Source organism: Telopea speciosissima, chromosome 6 (genome assembly GCF_018873765.1).
Source record: "Telopea speciosissima isolate NSW1024214 ecotype Mountain lineage chromosome 6, Tspe_v1, whole genome shotgun sequence".
Taxonomy (NCBI): domain Eukaryota; kingdom Viridiplantae; phylum Streptophyta; class Magnoliopsida; order Proteales; family Proteaceae; genus Telopea; species Telopea speciosissima.
The window spans coordinates 54,676,780-54,695,394 of record NC_057921.1 but is presented as its reverse complement, the minus strand read 5'-3'; the positions used below and the strand labels follow the sequence as shown (position 1 = coordinate 54,695,394).

The following is an 18,615-nucleotide window of genomic DNA, read 5'->3' as shown; positions in this document are numbered from 1 at the left end:
TCCCAAGTGACGTGTCCCAGTTGGATGCAGATGGGTCTACACAACCAAGTATAAATCTGATGGCAGTATTGAGAGATACAAAGCAAGGTTGGTGGCCAAGGGGTACAGTCAAGTCTATGGAATTGACTACCAGGAGACATTTGCCCCTGTGGCTAAGCATAACTCAGTAAGAGTTCTTTTATCTTTGGCTGCCAATAGCGATTGGCCTTTATATCAGTTGGATGTGAAGAATACCTTCCTTCATTGTGATTTGGAAGAGGAAGTGTACAGGCAAACTCCACCAGGCTTCAAGATGCCTTCAGCTTAAGGGAAAGTGTGCCTCCTTAAGAAGGCTCTATATGGTCTCAAACAGTCACCAAAGGCATGGTTTTTTTTTTTTGGGTGAATAAGTATATATTACCAAACCCCAGGAGGGGGGGGGCTAGAAGGAGAAAAGGAGAGGGAATGTACAAGGGAAAAAAAGGGGGGGGGAGAAAAGGGGAGAACCAGAGTCAAGTCCTCCTTAAGCTAGAAGGGGACCGCAACAAACTACTATCCAAACCCCAGGTAACAACAATGTGCCTGTTCCTTGGGGTATCCATGAAGGAATGGTGAGGTATAGTGCTGATCTTAGAGGAAACTTCGAAGGAGATGTCTTTCCAAATCAAGTCGAAAGATCTAGATTTGGAAGTCCATCTCCTAAGATTCCTCTCCATCCAAATATGATGGACAACAGAGCCAAAAACAAGTTTGTCAGGCTATTCTGAAGAATGGATATTCCCAGAGCCAAGCTGATCATACTCTCTTTACCAAGCGGAGTAATGGTACTATCACAGCTCTCATCGTCTATGTTGACGATATCGTGGTCACAGGAGATGATACAGCTGAGATAGCTAAATTGAAGAGCTACTTGGCACAGCAATTTGAGATCAAAGATCTGGGTCCCTTAAAGTACTTCTTAGGAATAGAAGTATCAAGGACCAAGAAAGGAATCAACATATGTCAGAGGAGGTTTATTCTTGACTTGTTGACAGAGACAGGGATGTTAGGCTGCAAACCAGCAAACTCTCCTATTGAGCAGAATCACAAACTAGGAGAGGACTGTGGTCTTTCTCTTGTTGATGCGGGGAAGTATCAAAGGCTAGTAGGGAAGCTTATCTATCTCTCTATGACTCGGCCAGATATCTCTTATGCAGTGGGAGTTGCCAGCCAATTCATGCATGCTCCCAAGAGTGGCCATTTGGATGTTGTGTATCGCATTCTAAGGTATTTGAAGTCCTCTCCAAGGAAAGGACTGTTGTATGCAAAGCACAACCACTTGAGAGTGGAAGGTTTCAAGGATGCCGATTGGGTTGGTTCCATTACAGACAGGAGATCTACCTCCGGCTATTGTACCTTTGTGGGAGGTAACTTAGTCACATGGAGGAGTAAGAAACAGCATGTTGTGGCCAGATCTAGTGTCGAGGCAGAATTTAGAGCTATGGCACATGGAGTGTGTGAGCTCATCTGGCTAAAAAGACTTGTTCAGGAACTGGGACTTGACACTGAAGGACCCATGAGACTGTACTGTGACAACAAGGCTGCCATCAGTATTGCTCACAACCCTGTTCAACATGACCGGACTAAGCACATTGAGGTTGATAGGCATTTCACCAAGGAGAAGATAGACTCTGGCTATATTTGTACTCCTTTTGTGAAGACTAGTGATCAGTTGGCAGATATCTTCACCAAGGCTCTTGGCTCTCCTCAGTTTAGTTCTTTCCTAAGCAAGCTGGGAATGCATGATATATATTCTCCAGCTTGAGGGGGAGTGTTAGAAGTCATGTAATAGGGGTAGTTTAGGAACTAGTCCCATTACTAGTTGCCTTATTATGTAATTGTGTTTTTCTTCTTTATTTCCCTTGTACCTCCTTTAGGGAGGTGGATATAATTTCCTATTTGTTATGATTGAATTAATATAGGTGTATGGAGAAGCCTCTCCAACACAATCGATTACAACCCAAATATTCTCTTTTCTCTTCTCTCTCTTCTCTTGCTATTTTCTTCCTCCAACTTCTTCCTTCTATCTTCTTACCTCCTAAACCTAAAATCTAACTATATTTGACTGTAAGTGAGTCAAGGGAAAATCCAGAGATCTGTAAAAGGCCAAAAGGGTGGCTTTGAGGTCCTCAGAGATACCAGAAATGAAAAGGAGGGACTTTGAGAGGTTCGCACGAAAACCAGACATAGACTCAAAGTGGTTAAAGCAATAAATATTGGATTGAAAAATAAAATACGTCGCTGAAGAGTAACTTTGACTAATTTATTGTGGGCTTCCTATAGTTCCTCCTTGCTCCCCAAAAAACCTAAAGACAAAAGAGAAAACCCTACGACGACACTGAGGAGCAGCCCGGCCCTTCTCCTTCTCTCTTTCTCCTCCCCCCCTCTCGCCCTTCCTTTCTTCCTCCTTTCCCCTTCTTCCTCAACTCCTCTCCTTTCCTTTCTTCCTCCTCCTTTTTCTTCCCTTCTTCTTTGGGATTTTGAGCTTGGTCTCCTCGTTCGAACCCGCGAAGTGCTAGTAGTCATCACCCTTGCTTGACTGCAGTCCTGCTTGTCGACAGCCCATTCAGGTTATTGTATCGTCGACGTGTGTCTTGCCTGGGTTGCCGACCTGCAAGTTACCCTCCCGCTAGGTCTGTTTCCAGGCTCATTGGGGTCTCTCCTGGTCCCGATGCTTTGTGGGCTTTCGTCTCCATCAACTGCTCTTTGCTGGGTCACCTCCCCTGCTGGTTACCTTCTTCACTTAGTTTGATGACTTGTCTCTTCGCCTATAGCCCAACTTGCTTTCTCTCTCTCGCCAGATGTTCTTCATCACCAGAACTCTCAGTCGTCGCTCATCGCCAGCCTCTTGGACTGCTGTTGCTTGGCCGCAAGCTCTTCTCGGTCAGTCTTCTGTCTGATCTGCCTGGCTCGCTCGGCTAACGCCGTGCTTCTACTAGCTGCATAGTCTGCCATCTGCAACCTATGCTCGGCTAAAAACCGTTTCGCCGTTGCCCACCGTAAGGCCGGTGCCTCTCCGACGTGGCTTTCACCTTCGCTTGGCTTGCTTCAAGCTTGGCTGTGGTCCTCCGCTTGGCCAGCGCCCCTCTATAGCGGCTGGTTGTTTGGCTCCGGTGATGCTCCGTTTTCATCTCGGTGGCAGGTCCAAGATGAGATGAGAAAGTTAGTTTAGGGTTTGTGGTTCTCTACCTGGAAATGACTAGGCTGCCCTTTTCTTTCTATTGGGCTTCTAAGCTCTTGTGAGCTTTTGTGCTTCTTGGGCTTCCTTTCTGGATTTTGCCCATTGGGCTTTGGATTTTACAGGCATAGCCTTCTTCCAGTTGGCCTTGTAATTCATTTGTGGCCTTGTGCCCTTCTACGCTCTGTCTCCCCCCCCCCCCAATTTTTCTTTTCCTTTGGTAATGAATTAAATTACTTATTCAACCAAAACAAAAAATGGATTGGACAGAGATGGGGTCTGCTTTGAAGAAGAGCATGAGATCATCAGCAAATGCTAGGTGAGCGAGGTTTAGGGCTTCGCATTTTGGGATGGGGGTAATGAGCTTCTAGTCAGTGCAGGATTGGATGCATTTGGAGAGGACCTCGAGGACAAGGGTAAAAAGGTAAGGGGAGAGGGGGCACCCTAGACGGATGCTAGTGGTAGATGAAAAATAACCCGCTTGACTACCTTGACAAGGACACAGAAGTGAGGCGAGGAGATGCAGTGGTAGACCCAGATTGGGGGGGGGGCATCTTTTGTTCAGGACATCCACAATAAAATCCCAACGTAAGGAGTCAAAATCCTTGTGAATGTCCACTTTCAGAAGGGCCAAGAGAGATTGGTTTTTTCTACCAAAACCTCTGACTATCTCATGGCAAAGGAGAATGTTATCTGAAATGCATCTGCTACGGACAAAATTTGACTGACTTTCACTGACTAAAGAGTCTACAACCAACTTGAGACAGTTTGCCAAGATTTTAGCAATGAACTTGTAAAGAAGATTGCAAAGGGAAATAGGGCAAAAGTCAGACATGGAGGAGGCACCCTCTCCTTAAGGGATGAGACAAAGGAAGGTATTATTAATTCAATGAACTTGGGAACGGTTAAGAAAAAAAGCTTTGGATGCCTTTTTTAAGGTTATATTTAAAAATGTCCCAGCAAGCTGTGAAGAATTCCATACTAAATCCATCAGGACCAGGAGCACAGTTTGCCTTATGAGAAAGAATGGCTGAGTGGATTTCGGATTCAGAAGGGATGGACTGGAGGGATGGGAGAAGGGAGGGAGGGATGACTTTGGAGAGGAGACCATCAGAAATGGGAGAGGGGAGGGGAGGGAGGGAGAAAAGAGCTGCTCAAAAAGGGTTACAGCCACAGATTTGACGTCCACAACAGCAGTGAGGGGGCCATTTGGGGAGTCCAAGGAAATGATGGAATTGAAGTTGGTTCTGTCTCTGAGGGATCGATAGAAATAGGCTGTGTTTGAATCACCAAGTTCAAGCCATTTAATGCAGGATTTTTGGCGGAGAAGGCTTCCTTCTTGGGACAAGAGGTCTTGGAGATGAAGTGAAGTAGATTTTTCCTCTTCAGCAAGCAGAGGATTATGGAAATTGGATTGGAGACGGGATTGGATATCAGCTAGCTTTGCTTTGCAGTCAGAGACAAGAGAGGAGATGTTGAGAAAATTAGAGGCATTCCACCTTTTGAGGGCAATTTTAACATTTCGGAGTTTCATGGCGAAGGAGGGAAGGGGGGAGATGGAGGGAGATTGGTTTGTCCAGGCTGCGGTCACAGTATCAAGGAAAGAGGGGTGAGTAATCCACATGTCAAAAAACTTCAAGGGTTGGGGCCAAAAGAGACAAGGTTTTATGTGGAAGGAAATGAGACAATCATCAGAGAGATACAGTAGGTTCCAAAAGAGGCATGGGAGGAGGGGAAGGTACTGAGCCAAGCTTACCAGAACACGAACCAGTTTACAAGCAATCCGGGCAAGACCCACTCTTTTGTTGTGCCAAGAAAATCTTTGACCTGACCATCTCAAGTCATTCATCCCAGTATCCTCCAAACATTCATTAAAGGCATCCACCTAAGGGTCCAAAAAACAATTGCCCCCTTCCATAGCCCATGGAAGAGATCCAACCTGGAGAGCAATGCGGCAAAGATCTTCCCAAAGGATGAGTCTGTCTTGGGCAATGTTTGAGGCGTAAATGGTGGTGAAGAGGTCAAACAGTAGCAAATCAGCAAATCAGACAACCTTTCGCTGTAGCAAATCAGCAGATTTGGTTTTCACCTTCTGAAAATTTCGCTGTAGCAGAACTTCGACGATACCAGGTATGATTCATCATACATCAATCTTCAATGAAACCCATAAGAAACTCTAGTTCTTCTATCAACTAGGGTTTCACACACCTCAAACCAAAATTCTAAAACAACTCTCAAAACGGCTATCAAGGAGAATCAGGTACTGGTTACAGCTCTGATACCATGTGACAAACCCAGAACCTGGAACCAGCACCTGCAAAGTAGAAGAGAGAGAGGATTTGCTGAACCCACCATCGATTCAGTCTATGTTCTATCCTGGTCTATATCTTATTTATAATCAACCAAAACAAAGCAAAGAAAACACGATATGGACATTCCCCCTATCGTGAAACCTTTAACAATTCACATTCTTTGAAAGACGATGCATGAGCATGCCACTTAGATGAAACCCTTCGAGTAAAACAAAATAATACTGGAATTAAGCAGAACATTAATCCAAATCATTAATTCAATATCGGCTAATCCACTAAAGAGAAAAAGACAGTACTTGACCTGCAGCTCAATAATTAACTCGGTAGAACTATCAGCTGCAATATTTTTTGTTGGTACACTGTTAGTCCTTTCCTCTGAAGAGTTACAGTGAGGACCATCATTCAGACTCTCCAAGAATACATGATCATCTTCAGAAGCTGAATAGCTACTGTTAGCCCCCAATACAATACAAGAATCCAAATACCGCCCATTCTGCACCAAAAGTATGCAAGCAGATCACTGACTAAGTTCTTTGCCACTGATAATTTTAATATTTGACCAAGAAAGCTAGAGATGCTGAAAAGACCAATATTTGGGGGACAAATTGTACCTTAATAAAGACATTTTTAAATTGCAACCTTTTTCCATCTCCCACATAGATTATCGCTTCTGTGCTAAGACAAGAGAGATTGAGACCACGGCTGTTCTGTAAGTATAAGTTTCCACCTTTACCATCATAAATAAAATGGTCAAATCTTTCATCATCAACAATAAGAGGTCTCTGAGGTGAGAGTGAGAAATCAAAAGACGGCTGATTATAAGTCGGTTGATCCAAAATAATTGCATCAACCATATTGAGAGGGTTCTCATCTTCTTGATTTGAGAGCATATTGCGAACTGATGGTACAAAGAACTCAACAACAGCAAGTAGAAAATCAAGTGCAACTAACAATTGTGGCCTTTGAATGCATAATGATACAGTGGTTGTTGACTGGCTAAACTTAGCATCAAGAATAAGCATTGTAGGTACTGGGTTTACAATGTTTTCTTTCAAGACGTTTTTATCTGCATTGACCAGTTGTTCATTACCATCATCAGTGACATAGTGAAGGGGACTATACCCAATACTCTTGGGTTTTCTTATTGCCAGTCTAAATTCTTGCTCTGTTCCCTCACGATCATCAATGACACTGAAACCCTTAAGTGTTGCTGAAAGAAAGCCCTCGTCAAGAGTATTAGACTTATAAAGAAGCCACGCACCACTTGCCTGTTAGCAAGAAGATAGTAATAAACTAAAATGCCACATATCCACACATGAAAATATTTGACAACAGAATTCCAAATACAATGATAAGCAGCCAATTTCTTTACAAGTTTCACAACCTATCTCATCAGCAATTGGAAAAACATAAAAGTATTGTCAGCACTCTTGATTAAAATAAATGTCTGTTTTCCCAAACCCTCCTCTGATAGGTGAATATAATAAAAATAAAATAGACCAGTGTTGGGCTTTAAACTTAGCACACTTTATAAAGAAGGGTCAGTGTAGGGGCAGGACCAGCTCAGAGATATATCCACCTCATTAAGAGAGTTAGAGCTTTATGTGCCAAGCAAGAATTTTCGTTTACTTGGAGGACGTGTGCTTTCTCTAGCTGATGAGTTGATTGAGTCGGGTTTCTAGCCTTGCATTTTTTCAATATAAGATTTTTAAAATGTTAATTGTGATGACAGCAACAAATGCAGACTTTTTTTGGGGGGGGGGGGGGTAGCAATCAATTTTATTCACAATTTTTACCTGGAGAAAATTGTCATGGTCAAGAATTATAATTTATTATACGAAATAAAGGATACAGATAAAGTAGGTTCAGTTTATATATTGGAAAATAACTTTTGTTATTCTTGTTAAAGCAACGTGGATACCGAATAACCATATTTGTCTCCAGGCTCCAGCTACTTGTGTTTGTCATTGCCTTCAGTTATTCTGAATTCCAAGTTATGTTAATTATATAATTATCAATTGCATCATCTGAAATTAAAGACTTATTCATGCAGTCATTTTGTGAATATAGCAATGCACCGGCAGTTACAAAGCCAAGGAAAGGGCTTCATGTTAAGGTGCTGAGGACTATTAAATGGTTTCTTCATTATAAATATATATTTTAATTGTTTTAATTGAATTTTGTGTATTTTAATACTAAATTATGTGTAGAATAGGATACATTAGACGAAGTACACAGGGTACAGCATACACTTGCAACCTAGGGTCCAAAATCAAACTACTATTTTGGGTTTTTTTTTTTTAATATAAAGGATCCAATATGTTTAGAGATGCTTAATTAAGGTTTTCCTGAAGTTCCGAGCCAAAATATGACCATTTAACCACCAAAATGCCCAAACAAAACATGCAGCTGAAATGTACCAGATTTCAACCAAAATCCAAAATTTACAGTTTCGACCGAGGTCAAAACCTTGGTTGAAACCAAAAATATTGACTATTGTTGCATGTTGAGGTCTTTTGGAAGAAAGGATTAGACGAATTAGTGACAATACCATTGACCTAATCCTAGGATATGTTAGGATGTTGGATCACCACTTTTGGATTGGAATATGCATTGAAAGAATTCAAAGAGACAGTTGCTCTTTAGTTTGTTTTTGGACGATTTTATGGAATGCTGTTACCATGTTTTTGTAACATCATTTATCATAGTTTAACATAAAAACCTCTTTGATTATGATGTGGAGAAGATGTGCATAAAACTATGTGGAAAAAAAAAACAAAAATAATGCCATAAGAGTTTTACTAAAACTTCAATCAGAAACCTTTTAAAAGAGAGAATGGATACTGGAGCTTTGTTCAGCCAAACCTACAAGAAAGAATCAAATACCTGCAATGTGGCCAGAACAGAATCCCTTGATACTCCAGAATGCAGGCATAATTCAACCAAATTAATGGCAACCGAAACTTTCATGGAAACCCATGATTCTCTCTCTTGCATTTCGAATTCAACAATGGAAGCTACAGGAACAAGAGGTTCTGCCACCTCATCTGCCTCAAGGCACTGTTCCAGTGGTGGAACAGTATTTGGAGTCTCGGACAAATTAGATACTGCACATTCTGTAATTATCTGGTACTCTTTGTTGGATAAAGCAGCCTTCAGCTCATCTATCTGGAGGTGAAGAGATAAAATGGCCAGAAGTGAAATTACAGCTCCAAGGCATAATGTTCTCCATTAAATTTTTAAAATCCATTTAACAATCAAGAAAACTCACAAGCAGTTATAATCTCACCAACCAACCCTAGATTACCTTGATTGTAACCTCTGTGTTCGGGGTTTGATGCAGCAAATCCCTAAGTGACCTCCTAATAATTACTGAAAACCCCTTGACATCTTGAATTATGCTTTCACCAGATTCTTTTCCACTACCAACAGTTAAATTGACATTCTCAACCTGCATGATATTGGTGTGGTAGATAACATCACAATTCAGTCACACAAAGTTGACATAAAAGTAGTATGAAATTCTTAGTTCACAGTGGAAATTATATCAAGGAAAATTGAAACAGAAAAGGAGCAGAGAAATTGGCTAGCATTTCACAAATCATTCACACAGTTCACCTAACTCAGTGTGAATCATCGACTAGGGAGACTTAGGAATGGAATCAATTTGGGATCACTGGAATCCACTCAAGTTTTCATACAGTTGAAAAAGTTCATAATTACAATGAAGTTGTAATGACACCAAGTGAAAACAACCTTCATAGTTTTTATTACAATAAGTTGACTTTTCGACAAAGACAACTTTCCAACCTGCTAATACTAAAGAAAAAAAAGCAATTTTAGATGTCCAACATATGAATTAGTGTTAATTTCTTTGGGAAACTTGTTGAAAAGATATGTTCACACAATTTGAGCATCATGTTCAACCTCTCAAATTTATAGGTTACTTGATTTTAAGTTTTTTTTTTTTTTTTTTTTTTTTTTTTTTTTTTTTTTTAAACCCGAATATTACCTGGGACCCGGGCTGGCCCCTAAGCTTTTATTAGAAACTACTTGGTTTTAAGTTATTTGAATAGAAATGAAAGAAACTGAAAGCATACAATAGGGTCAGCACCTGAGTGTTCCTTGATGTTCAAACACCAATATGAGATTAACTATGGTTATAAAAACACTGGGTTAACCATACATATTGAATGATAAGATGTGCATAATTGATGCATGCTTAAAGACCAATACCCTCTCAAGGTAAAAACAAGTTGATAATGAATTATAAAACCCTTAAGAAGATAACATATCAAACCCAATCCCCCAATCCAAAGAAACATATGCTGAAGGAATAGAAAAGGAGAAGAGGAGACTACGCAAAAATACCACAAAAACATGCAAGACATTTAAGGGAATCACAGAAATTTTCTTTCCGGCACATGACATAGTCATTTGATCCATATTTCTGTAAACAGCATAATTAAATTCATCCAACAAAAGACAATTCCGAAATGTCAAAATCAACACAGGAGAACAATGAAGCACTTCCATTGTGAATTGATAACTTTGGGAATTGTGGCTTGTGTCAATGAGACACAATCACATGTCTATTTATAATAAATGCAATGAGAGTACAAAGAAAAAAATGCCCCTAGGGCAACACAACATAAAACACCTACGACAATTCTACCCTCACATCCCATATTACAACACTCCCCCTCAAGTTGGAGCATAGATATCACACATGCCCAACTTGCATACAAGAGGACAAAAAACTTTATTATTCAACCCCTTAGTGAAGATATCAGCCAACTGGTCGCCAGACTTGACAAGGGGAATACAGATCAGTCCTTGCTTGAGTTTATATTTGATGAAGTGACGATCTATCTCCACATGCTTGGTGCAATCATGCTGGATAGGGTTATGGCCAATACTAATAACAGACTTGTTGTCACAATACAATAAAGTGGGCAATGAAGTAGGAAGTGCCAAATCGTGCGGTAGTCTTTGAATCCACATCAACTCACATATGCCATGGGACATGGCACAAAATTCAGCCTCAACACTAGAACGGGCGACAACAGTCTGTTTCTTACTTCGCCAGGTCACCAAATTACCTCCAACCAAAGTACAATAGCGAGAAGTGGACCGGCAGTCATCAGGAGAACTAGCCCAATCAGAGTCTGTAAAAGCTTCCATCCGCAAATGATCATTAGGAGAAAATAAAATCCCTTTGCCTGGAGCAGCCTTTAAATAGCTGAGGATACGGATCACAACATCCCAATGAGTGGAATAAGGATCATGCATGTACTGGCTCACTATGTTGACAGCAAATGCAATATCCGGCCTGGTATGGGAAAGGTAAATCAACTTCCCAACCAATCTCTGATATCTCCCTTCATCTACAGGGTCACCTGCTTTACTGGAGAGATGAACATTGGCTTCAAGAGGGGTATCGTCTAGCTTGCACCCTAACATTTCAGTCTTTGATAGTAAGTCCAGGGTGTATTTCCTCTGAGATAGAAATACCTCGTTGGAAGAACGGGCAACCACAATGCCCAGAAAATATCGTAGGGGTCCCAGATCTTTGATCTCAAATTCCTTCCCAAGAAGTAGTTTCAAGCTTCCAATTTCTTTCAAATTGCTGCCCGTGGCAACTATATCATCCACATAAACAATGAGGATGGCAATCTTGGTTCCTGACTTCTTGATGAAGAGGGTGAGATCAGCATTACTCTGGGTATATCCAAACTTCACCATAGCACTGTGGAATCTACCAAACCATGCTCTAGGAGACTGCTTCAACCCATAGAAAACACGTTTGAGCTTGCAAACCTTCCCATGAGTTTCCCCAGTAGCAAATCCCAGGGGAACATCTAGGTAAACTTCTTCTTCTAACTCCCCATAAAGAAATGCATTCTTCACATCCAATTGTTGCAGCTCCCAACCAAGATTAACAACACATGATAGGATTACCCGGATGGTGTTCATTTTTGCAACAGGGGCAAAGGTCTCCTGATAGTCAAGACCATATGTTTGGGTAAACCCCTAGCAATGAATCTGGCTTTGTATCTTTCCACTGTACCATCAGAATTTTGTTTGACAGTGAAAACCCACTTGCAACTGACAGTTTTTTCTGGGGAGGAAGTGGTACTAAGTCCTAAGTGTCATTTTTTGCAAGGGCATGCATTTCCTCCATCATAGCTGCCTTCCATTTGGGATCTTGAAGAGCCTCCTGCCAGTTCTTAGGAATAGAAATAGAGGAAAAGGAAGTCACAAATGCACAATATACAAGGGAAAGAGACTCATACGACACAACCTGTAAAATAGGGTGTTGTGTACAAGTTCTAACCCCTTAGCAATGTGCAATAGGTAAGTCTAAAGAAGGGTCAGAACTAATGGGAGGATCTGAAATAATGGGAGGCGGTGATGGATCAGGAATATTACTTAGAGGTGATGAATTCGGTGTAGGAGGAGCCATTGGATCTAGAGCAGCTGCAGTAGTGTTAAGTTGCATCCCACGACGAGAGTGTTGGCGAGTGTAGGTTTGAATAACAGGAAATGAAATAACAGTAGGCTGAGTTTCCTTTGGAGTGGAAGACTCCCCTTGAACAAAAGACATGGGAAGAGATGATACAGGTACATCTGGCATATCAGACATATCGGCAGTAACCAGCTCACCCCCTTGACGAGATGCCACATCATAAAAAGGGACAGCTTCACTAAAGATAACATCCATGGTGACAAACATCCTACGAGAAAGGGGATGGTAGCAGCAGTAGCCTTCTTGAGTAGGAGAGTAACCCACAAAAATACACTTGAAGCCCCGCGGGTCCAATTTGCTGGGGTGTTGATGATTTCGAACATAACACACACAACCAAAAATTTTGGGTGGAATAATAAAAGTGGTGGAGCCTTGAAGGACCTGAATGGAAGTTTGAAACTCAAGGACACGGGTAGGCATGCAGTTAATTAAATAGGCAGTACTCATAACCGCTTCACCCCAAAAATGAGAAGGGACATTCATTTCAAAAAGAAGGGCACGAGCAACCTCTAATAGGTGACGCTTCTAACGTTCAGCTACCCAATTCTAAGCTGGGGTGTCAATACAACTTGTTTGATGTAAAATACTATGGGATGCAAGATATGCCTGAAATGCCCCATCAAAATATTCTCTCCCATTATCACTGCGGAGAATTTTTATTTGAGCACCATACTGGGTCTAAACAAAAGAATGAAAGTTTTGAAAACAAGAAAAAACCTCACTTTATGATGCATCAAATAAATCCAAGTACAATGAGTGTAGTAATCAATAAAAGACACAAACCATTTATAACCAGAAAGAGGAGCAACGGGCAGGGCCCCACACATCAGAATGAATTAACATAAAAGGTGAAGTACTAGAATTTAAAGGAAAATACAAAGAACGAGTTTGCTTGGCTAAAACACAAGCATCACAAAAAACATCCTTCAGTTTACAACCAGAAAATAAATTTGGAAAAGTTTTAACTAGAGTGCCCACAGGATGGTGACCTAAACGGCGATGCCAAAGTAACAACTCAGGAGAACTAGAAGAATCAATAACAGTGGGATGAGCATGTCGAAGAGAGGAAGAAGCGACATCAAGGAAATAAAAACCTCCATCAGCTTGACCAGATCCAATCGTTTCTCCCCTTACCAAATCCTAAAACAAACAGTGAGAGGGAAAAAAAGTTACTCTGCAATTAAGAGTAGATGTGAGGCGACTAATGGAGAGAAGATTGGTATCAAAATTCGTAACATGTAAAACCGAATTGAAAGACATGGTAGGAGAACAAGGGTCCCCTTCCCAGAAATGGATGAAAGAGAATCATCAGCAATGCGAACTTTATCCTTACCAAACATGGAGAATATGTAGAGAAAAGATTAGCCTTACCAGTCATATGGTCGGAGGCACCAGAGTCAAGGATCCAACAAATGGAAATGGTAGAGTGACATAAATCAGACAAGAAATACCTAGAGTGTCAAAAGTAGCCAAAGTAGAAGTAGAAGCAGAAGCAGGAGCAAAACTGGCATTAAAGTCCAACTTGGTAAACAAATGGCGCAGCAGCTTAGTCAGTTCATTTGGAGCATTGACGGGAAGACCAATGGCAAAAGGAATGGTACCAATAGGTGTATTAGGTACCATTGGCAGAAGAAGTGACATAAATCAGCAAAAGAAATACCTAGAGTGTCAAAAGTAGCCAAAGTAGAAGTAGAAGCGAAAGCAGGAGCAAAACTGGCATTAGAGTCCAACTTGGTAACCAAATGGCGCAGCAGCTTAGGCAGTTCATTTGGAGCATTGGCGAGAGGACCAATGGCAGGAGTGGTACCAATAAGAGTATCAGGTACCATTGTTTCAGTAACATGGGCAGCTGGTCTCCCACGACCAGAGCCCTTAGTATAAGTAGCGGTACGATGCCCATGAAGCTTCCAACAAAAATCCTTGGTGTGCCTCTCCTTCCAACAGTAATCACATTTAATAGGATCTTTATCAGAACGATCATTGGGGCGAGAGGGGTTACCTTTCAGCACCCAGGAGAACCAGAAACAAGAGCTGATCTCTCCTTGGAAGAAGGGGGCATCATGGCATTGTGCCGACTGTCCTCCAGTTGGACCAATGAATATGCCTGCTCCAAGGTGGGAAAGGGATCCCTGCTTAGAACCTGGGCACAGAGTTTATCGTACTTTACATTCAGCCCAGCAAGAAAACATACGCCCTGAATTTATCCTCCGTTTCTTGAACTTGATCACATTTTCAACGATAGAAGCCTGGAAAGTGTCATAAAAATCTAACTCCTGCCACAGATTTTGCAACTTGGAGTAGTAATGGGACAAGCAGAGTCCTTTCTGTTTGATCTCATAAACTTCTTTCGCAACTCACAAACTTGGGACACAAGAAGAAACTAGCCCTTCCAAGTATGCTGCGACCCCGTCGGCCATCCTGGCCGGCCTGATTATCCCTCCCCTCTGTTGTCTCTCTCGGCCCAATGCCGGCCTCTTCTCACAGTCTTGCTCCTCCTTCTCCATCGCCTAGTCCTTCCCCCCTGCCCCTACCTCCCCTTCTGCTCCCTGGACATCCCTCTTCAATCCTGCTTCTGCTCCCTCGTTCGATGGTCTTCACCTCCATTTCGTAGCCCCCTCTCTGGTTGGCTTAACTAAGGTGGCTCTCTGCCCTTCTGAAGTTTTGGATGATGAAGCTAAGCTCTGGGAGAACAGCTTAGTAGGCAACTTTCTGCGCTCTCGCCTCCTTTCCTGATCGTCAAAGCTTCTCTCTCCAAGCAGTGGAGACCTCAGGGTTCGCTGGATGTCTCTCTTTTAGATAATGGCTTCTTCTTATTCAAATTCTCCTCTGCCTCTGACAAGGTGCGTGCCTTAGAAGGAGGTCCCTGGCCGGTTGGAAAAAAGCCAATATTCCTCAGGCAGTGGCACCGGCATTTGCAGCTCAGACGCACGGACCTTTCTTCGATTCCACTTTGGATTACCCTACCGGGCCTTCCCCTTCACTACTAGTGCACGAATGGCCTGAGTTCTTTGGGCTCTGTTCTGGGAAAGCCCCTATTCACTGATGTGAGGACCAGGCGCAAAGACAGGCTGGCTTTTGCTAGGCTCTGTGTGGAAGTCTCTGAGCATGAAGCTCTCCCCACCTTCATCAAGGTCGTTCAAGGAGATGATTTCTCTTTCGAGCAAGAAATCAATTACGACTGGAAGCCAACTCACTACGTTGTATGCAAAATCTTTGGACATGATTCCAGTCTCTGTTCCCTTCCGGCTGTGACCCCAGCTGACGCTCCTCCTACAGCTGGTGTCTCTGTCGAAGGGATTTCTCCGGTTGCTAGTGTTACACAGGGGGCTGCTCGTCATCAGCGACAACGATCTCGTGGTCGGAGGAGATATAGATCACGTCTTCGGAATCATCTTCCGGCATCAAATCTGCCGGCGGCAGGCAACATGACCTCGATATAGGCTCCCAGGACTGCTCCTCTAGCACAGAACAGGTTCAGCCTTTTGGCTGCCAATGATGTTGACGCTACAGACCCCATTTTGTCTGGCGATGACGCTGAAGCTACGGCCCTAGATGCTTGCCCCGAAAAGCTCCATTTTGATGTCTTGCCACATAGTAGATCCCGGATGTCGAAAGATCCTGCTCCTGAACTTCCCGTTTCTAGCTCTACTAATGCTGTGACTGTTACTCTGCCGTCGTTGCTAGCTTTGGATAAACCCCTTTTTGCTCCCTTCGGATGCTGTAGCTGCGACTCTGCCTCGGGCTTCTTGCCTCCAAGGTATTTTGGAAATAAACACTACAACTGGCTTTTTAGAGAAGTCAAGCTTGGGCCCCACTTCTTTTGTCAGTTCCACCTCCTAATCTCTGGCCCCCTCGAGTGCAGCCTCGCCTGGCCTGGACCAGTCCATCTTGAGCCAGGTGGGCCCTAGACCAATTCTCCTTTCTTCTGCTGGTTCTCTTAACCCTCTCGGGTCGGGTCTCCACCCAGCTCCTAACCTTTCTCTTAACCCAATTGGCCCATCCTCTTCACCCGGTTCCTCTGGAGTTAGCCAACGGCCTTCCTGCAACCAGAACTTGAGCTCTTCTCGCCATAGCTCCTACAGGCGGTGACACCGGAGCGAAACAAGATCCCGCTGTCATATCTCGACTCTTGGAGTCACCGTTGCCCCTCCCCCCTCTCTCTCAACGATCCACGGCTTCCTTTGGAATACTCGAGGCCTTAATTCTGCCTCGAAGCAAGCTTCTGTCCGCTCCAAGATTCGTGCTTCTCACGCTGCTTTCTGCTGTCTCCTCGAAACCCACATCAAAGAGCCAAATGCTGATAAAATCCTTAAGTCTTTAGCTCCCGGTTGGTCCTTCCTCTCTAACTACTCCTCCCACCCAAATGGCCGTATTTGGGTGCTCTGGGATCCTCGCAAAATCTCCATTTCCTTTCTCTCTTCTTCCTCCCAATTCATCCACCTCTGCTTTTTGGACTGTCGAGGCCATGCTTCCTTCTTCTTTTCTGTCATCTATGCTCTCAATTGTCCCATCCAGAGGTCCCTCCTTTGGACTGATTTGTGCGCCATTGCCAGCAGCATTGGGTCTCTCCCTTGGGGTTTGTGGGGTGACTTCAATGTCATCAGATTCTCTTCTGAAAAACAGGGTGGTAACCAGCTTGATTTGGAGGCTATGGAAAAATTCAATGATTGTATTGATGATATAGGAGTCAATGATCTTTGTTGGACTGGTTTCCCCCTATCTTGGAGCAACAAAAGGGCTGGAATCCATCGCATCTCTTGCAAGCTTGACAGGGTTTTAGTTAATGAAGCTTGGCTCACTACCATTCCCTCCTCCCTTGCCACCTTTGAGAGCCCTGATATTTTGGATCATTCCCCTATAGCCCTTGCCATACAGCCTTACACTTCCTTTGGCCCCAAGCTATTCAAGTACTTTGATATGTGGTCCTCTCACCCTTCCTTCTTGCCCTTGATTTTGGAGGCTTGGTCCAAACCTGTTTTTGCCTTCTCTTCCCCCCTTGTTGCTTCTCTAGAAAGCTCCGCAATGTCAAGGAGGCCCTCAAGAGTTGGAACAAGAATACCTTTGGTGATATCTCCCTTCAAGTTGCTGATTGCAAAGACAGACTTGGCACTATTCAAGTTCAGCTGCAGACTAATATGCACAATACCTCCCTTGCTGAAACTGAGAAAGTCCTTACTGCTGAGCTCTCTACTTTGCTCTCTAGGGAAGAGAGCTTCCTCAAGCAGAAATCTAGAATCAAATGGCTGGACTTGGGTGATTCAAATTCTGCTCACTTTCATCGCTCAATTAAGGCCAATGTCAATGCAAACTCCATCACCCAGCTCACTGCCTGTGATGGTTCTCTTGCCACCACTGTAAAGGACATAAAGGACTTGGCTGTTCAACATTTTAAAGATATCTTCAATGCTCCCATGATGGATTATGTCCCCCTGCAAAGTCACCTGCTTAACAAGTTTATCCCTCCTAGTTACTTGGATGCCTTGAGCTCCATCCCAAAAGAAGAGGAGATCCTGAAAGCAATTCACTCCTTAAAGGTGTCTGGAGCTCCTGGCCGGATGGTTTCAGCATGGGATTTTTTCTTGCTACCTGGGATATCATAAAGGTGGACCTCATTGCAGCCATTGAAAGCTTCTTTTTCTATCCCAGTCAAATCAAAGGAGTCAATCACACTTTCCTTTGCCTTATCCCTAAAAAGGAAGGTGCTACCTTGATGAATGACTTCAGGCCCATTGCCCTATGCAATATCCTCTACAAGTTTATTGCAAAGATCCTAGCCAAAAGACTCAAGAGTGTGGTGGATTTACTGGTCAGTGACAACCAATCAGCTTTTATTCCAGGCAGGAACATCTCTGACAATATTCTTTTATGCAATGATATAGTCAGAGGGTTTGACAGGAAGAATCACTCTCCATCGATCATCTTGAAGATTGACATTCACAAGGCTTTTAACTCTCTAAGGTGGGATTATATTTCTCAAGTTATGCTCATGATGGGGTTCCCTATGCCTTTTGTTCATTGGATTAATCACTGCATATCCTCCCCTAAGTTCTCGGTCCTTATCAATGGCAGTCCGGCAGGTTATTTTGGAGCTTCTGTGGGAATCCGTCAGGGATGTCCTCTCTCCCCTTAATTGTTCACCTTGGCCATGGAAGTCCTCTCTAGGCAAATTCAGTCCTGTACTGACCAGCAGCTCATTGCTCCTATTCCCAAGTGCAAAGCTTTAAAGCTTACCCACCTTGCCTTTGCCGATGACTTGATGATATTTTCAAAGGCCTCCCTCGCCTCTCTTGAATGTATCTTGCACTGTTTGCAGCAATTTCATGAGATGTCGGGTCTTCGCATCAACCCTTCCAAGTCTCTTATCTTCTTTGCTGGTATTCCAGACTCAGCCAAAGAAGAGTTTCTGGAGAGGTCAGGCTTCCATGAAGGTCATCTGCCAGTCAAGTGTCTGGGCCTTCCTTTGATCCCTGCCAGGCTCTCTGCTCATCATTGCACTCCCATGTTGGACCTTATAAAGAAAAGACTTCAATTATGGAAAGCCAAACTTCTCTCCTATGCAGGCAGGCTGGTCCTTATCA

The 18,615-nt window shown here is 43.1% G+C and overlaps 1 protein-coding gene across 2 annotated transcripts in view; it reads right to left on the bottom strand.

Annotated features, from left to right (window-relative positions):
• The window catches only part of LOC122664096, a 236,003-nt gene that overhangs the window by 126,903 nt on the left and 90,485 nt on the right, over positions 1–18,615 (bottom strand). For both annotated transcript variants that reach the window (XM_043859785.1, XM_043859784.1), the window contains exons 30-33: positions 8,816–8,959; positions 8,395–8,676; positions 6,120–6,776; positions 5,810–6,001 (exon numbers count right to left, since the gene is read on the bottom strand). In XM_043859785.1, the coding sequence (XP_043715720.1) occupies positions 5,810–6,001; positions 6,120–6,776; positions 8,395–8,676; positions 8,816–8,959 (1,275 nt within the window). The remainder of the gene's footprint in view (positions 1–5,809; positions 6,002–6,119; positions 6,777–8,394; positions 8,677–8,815; positions 8,960–18,615) is intronic.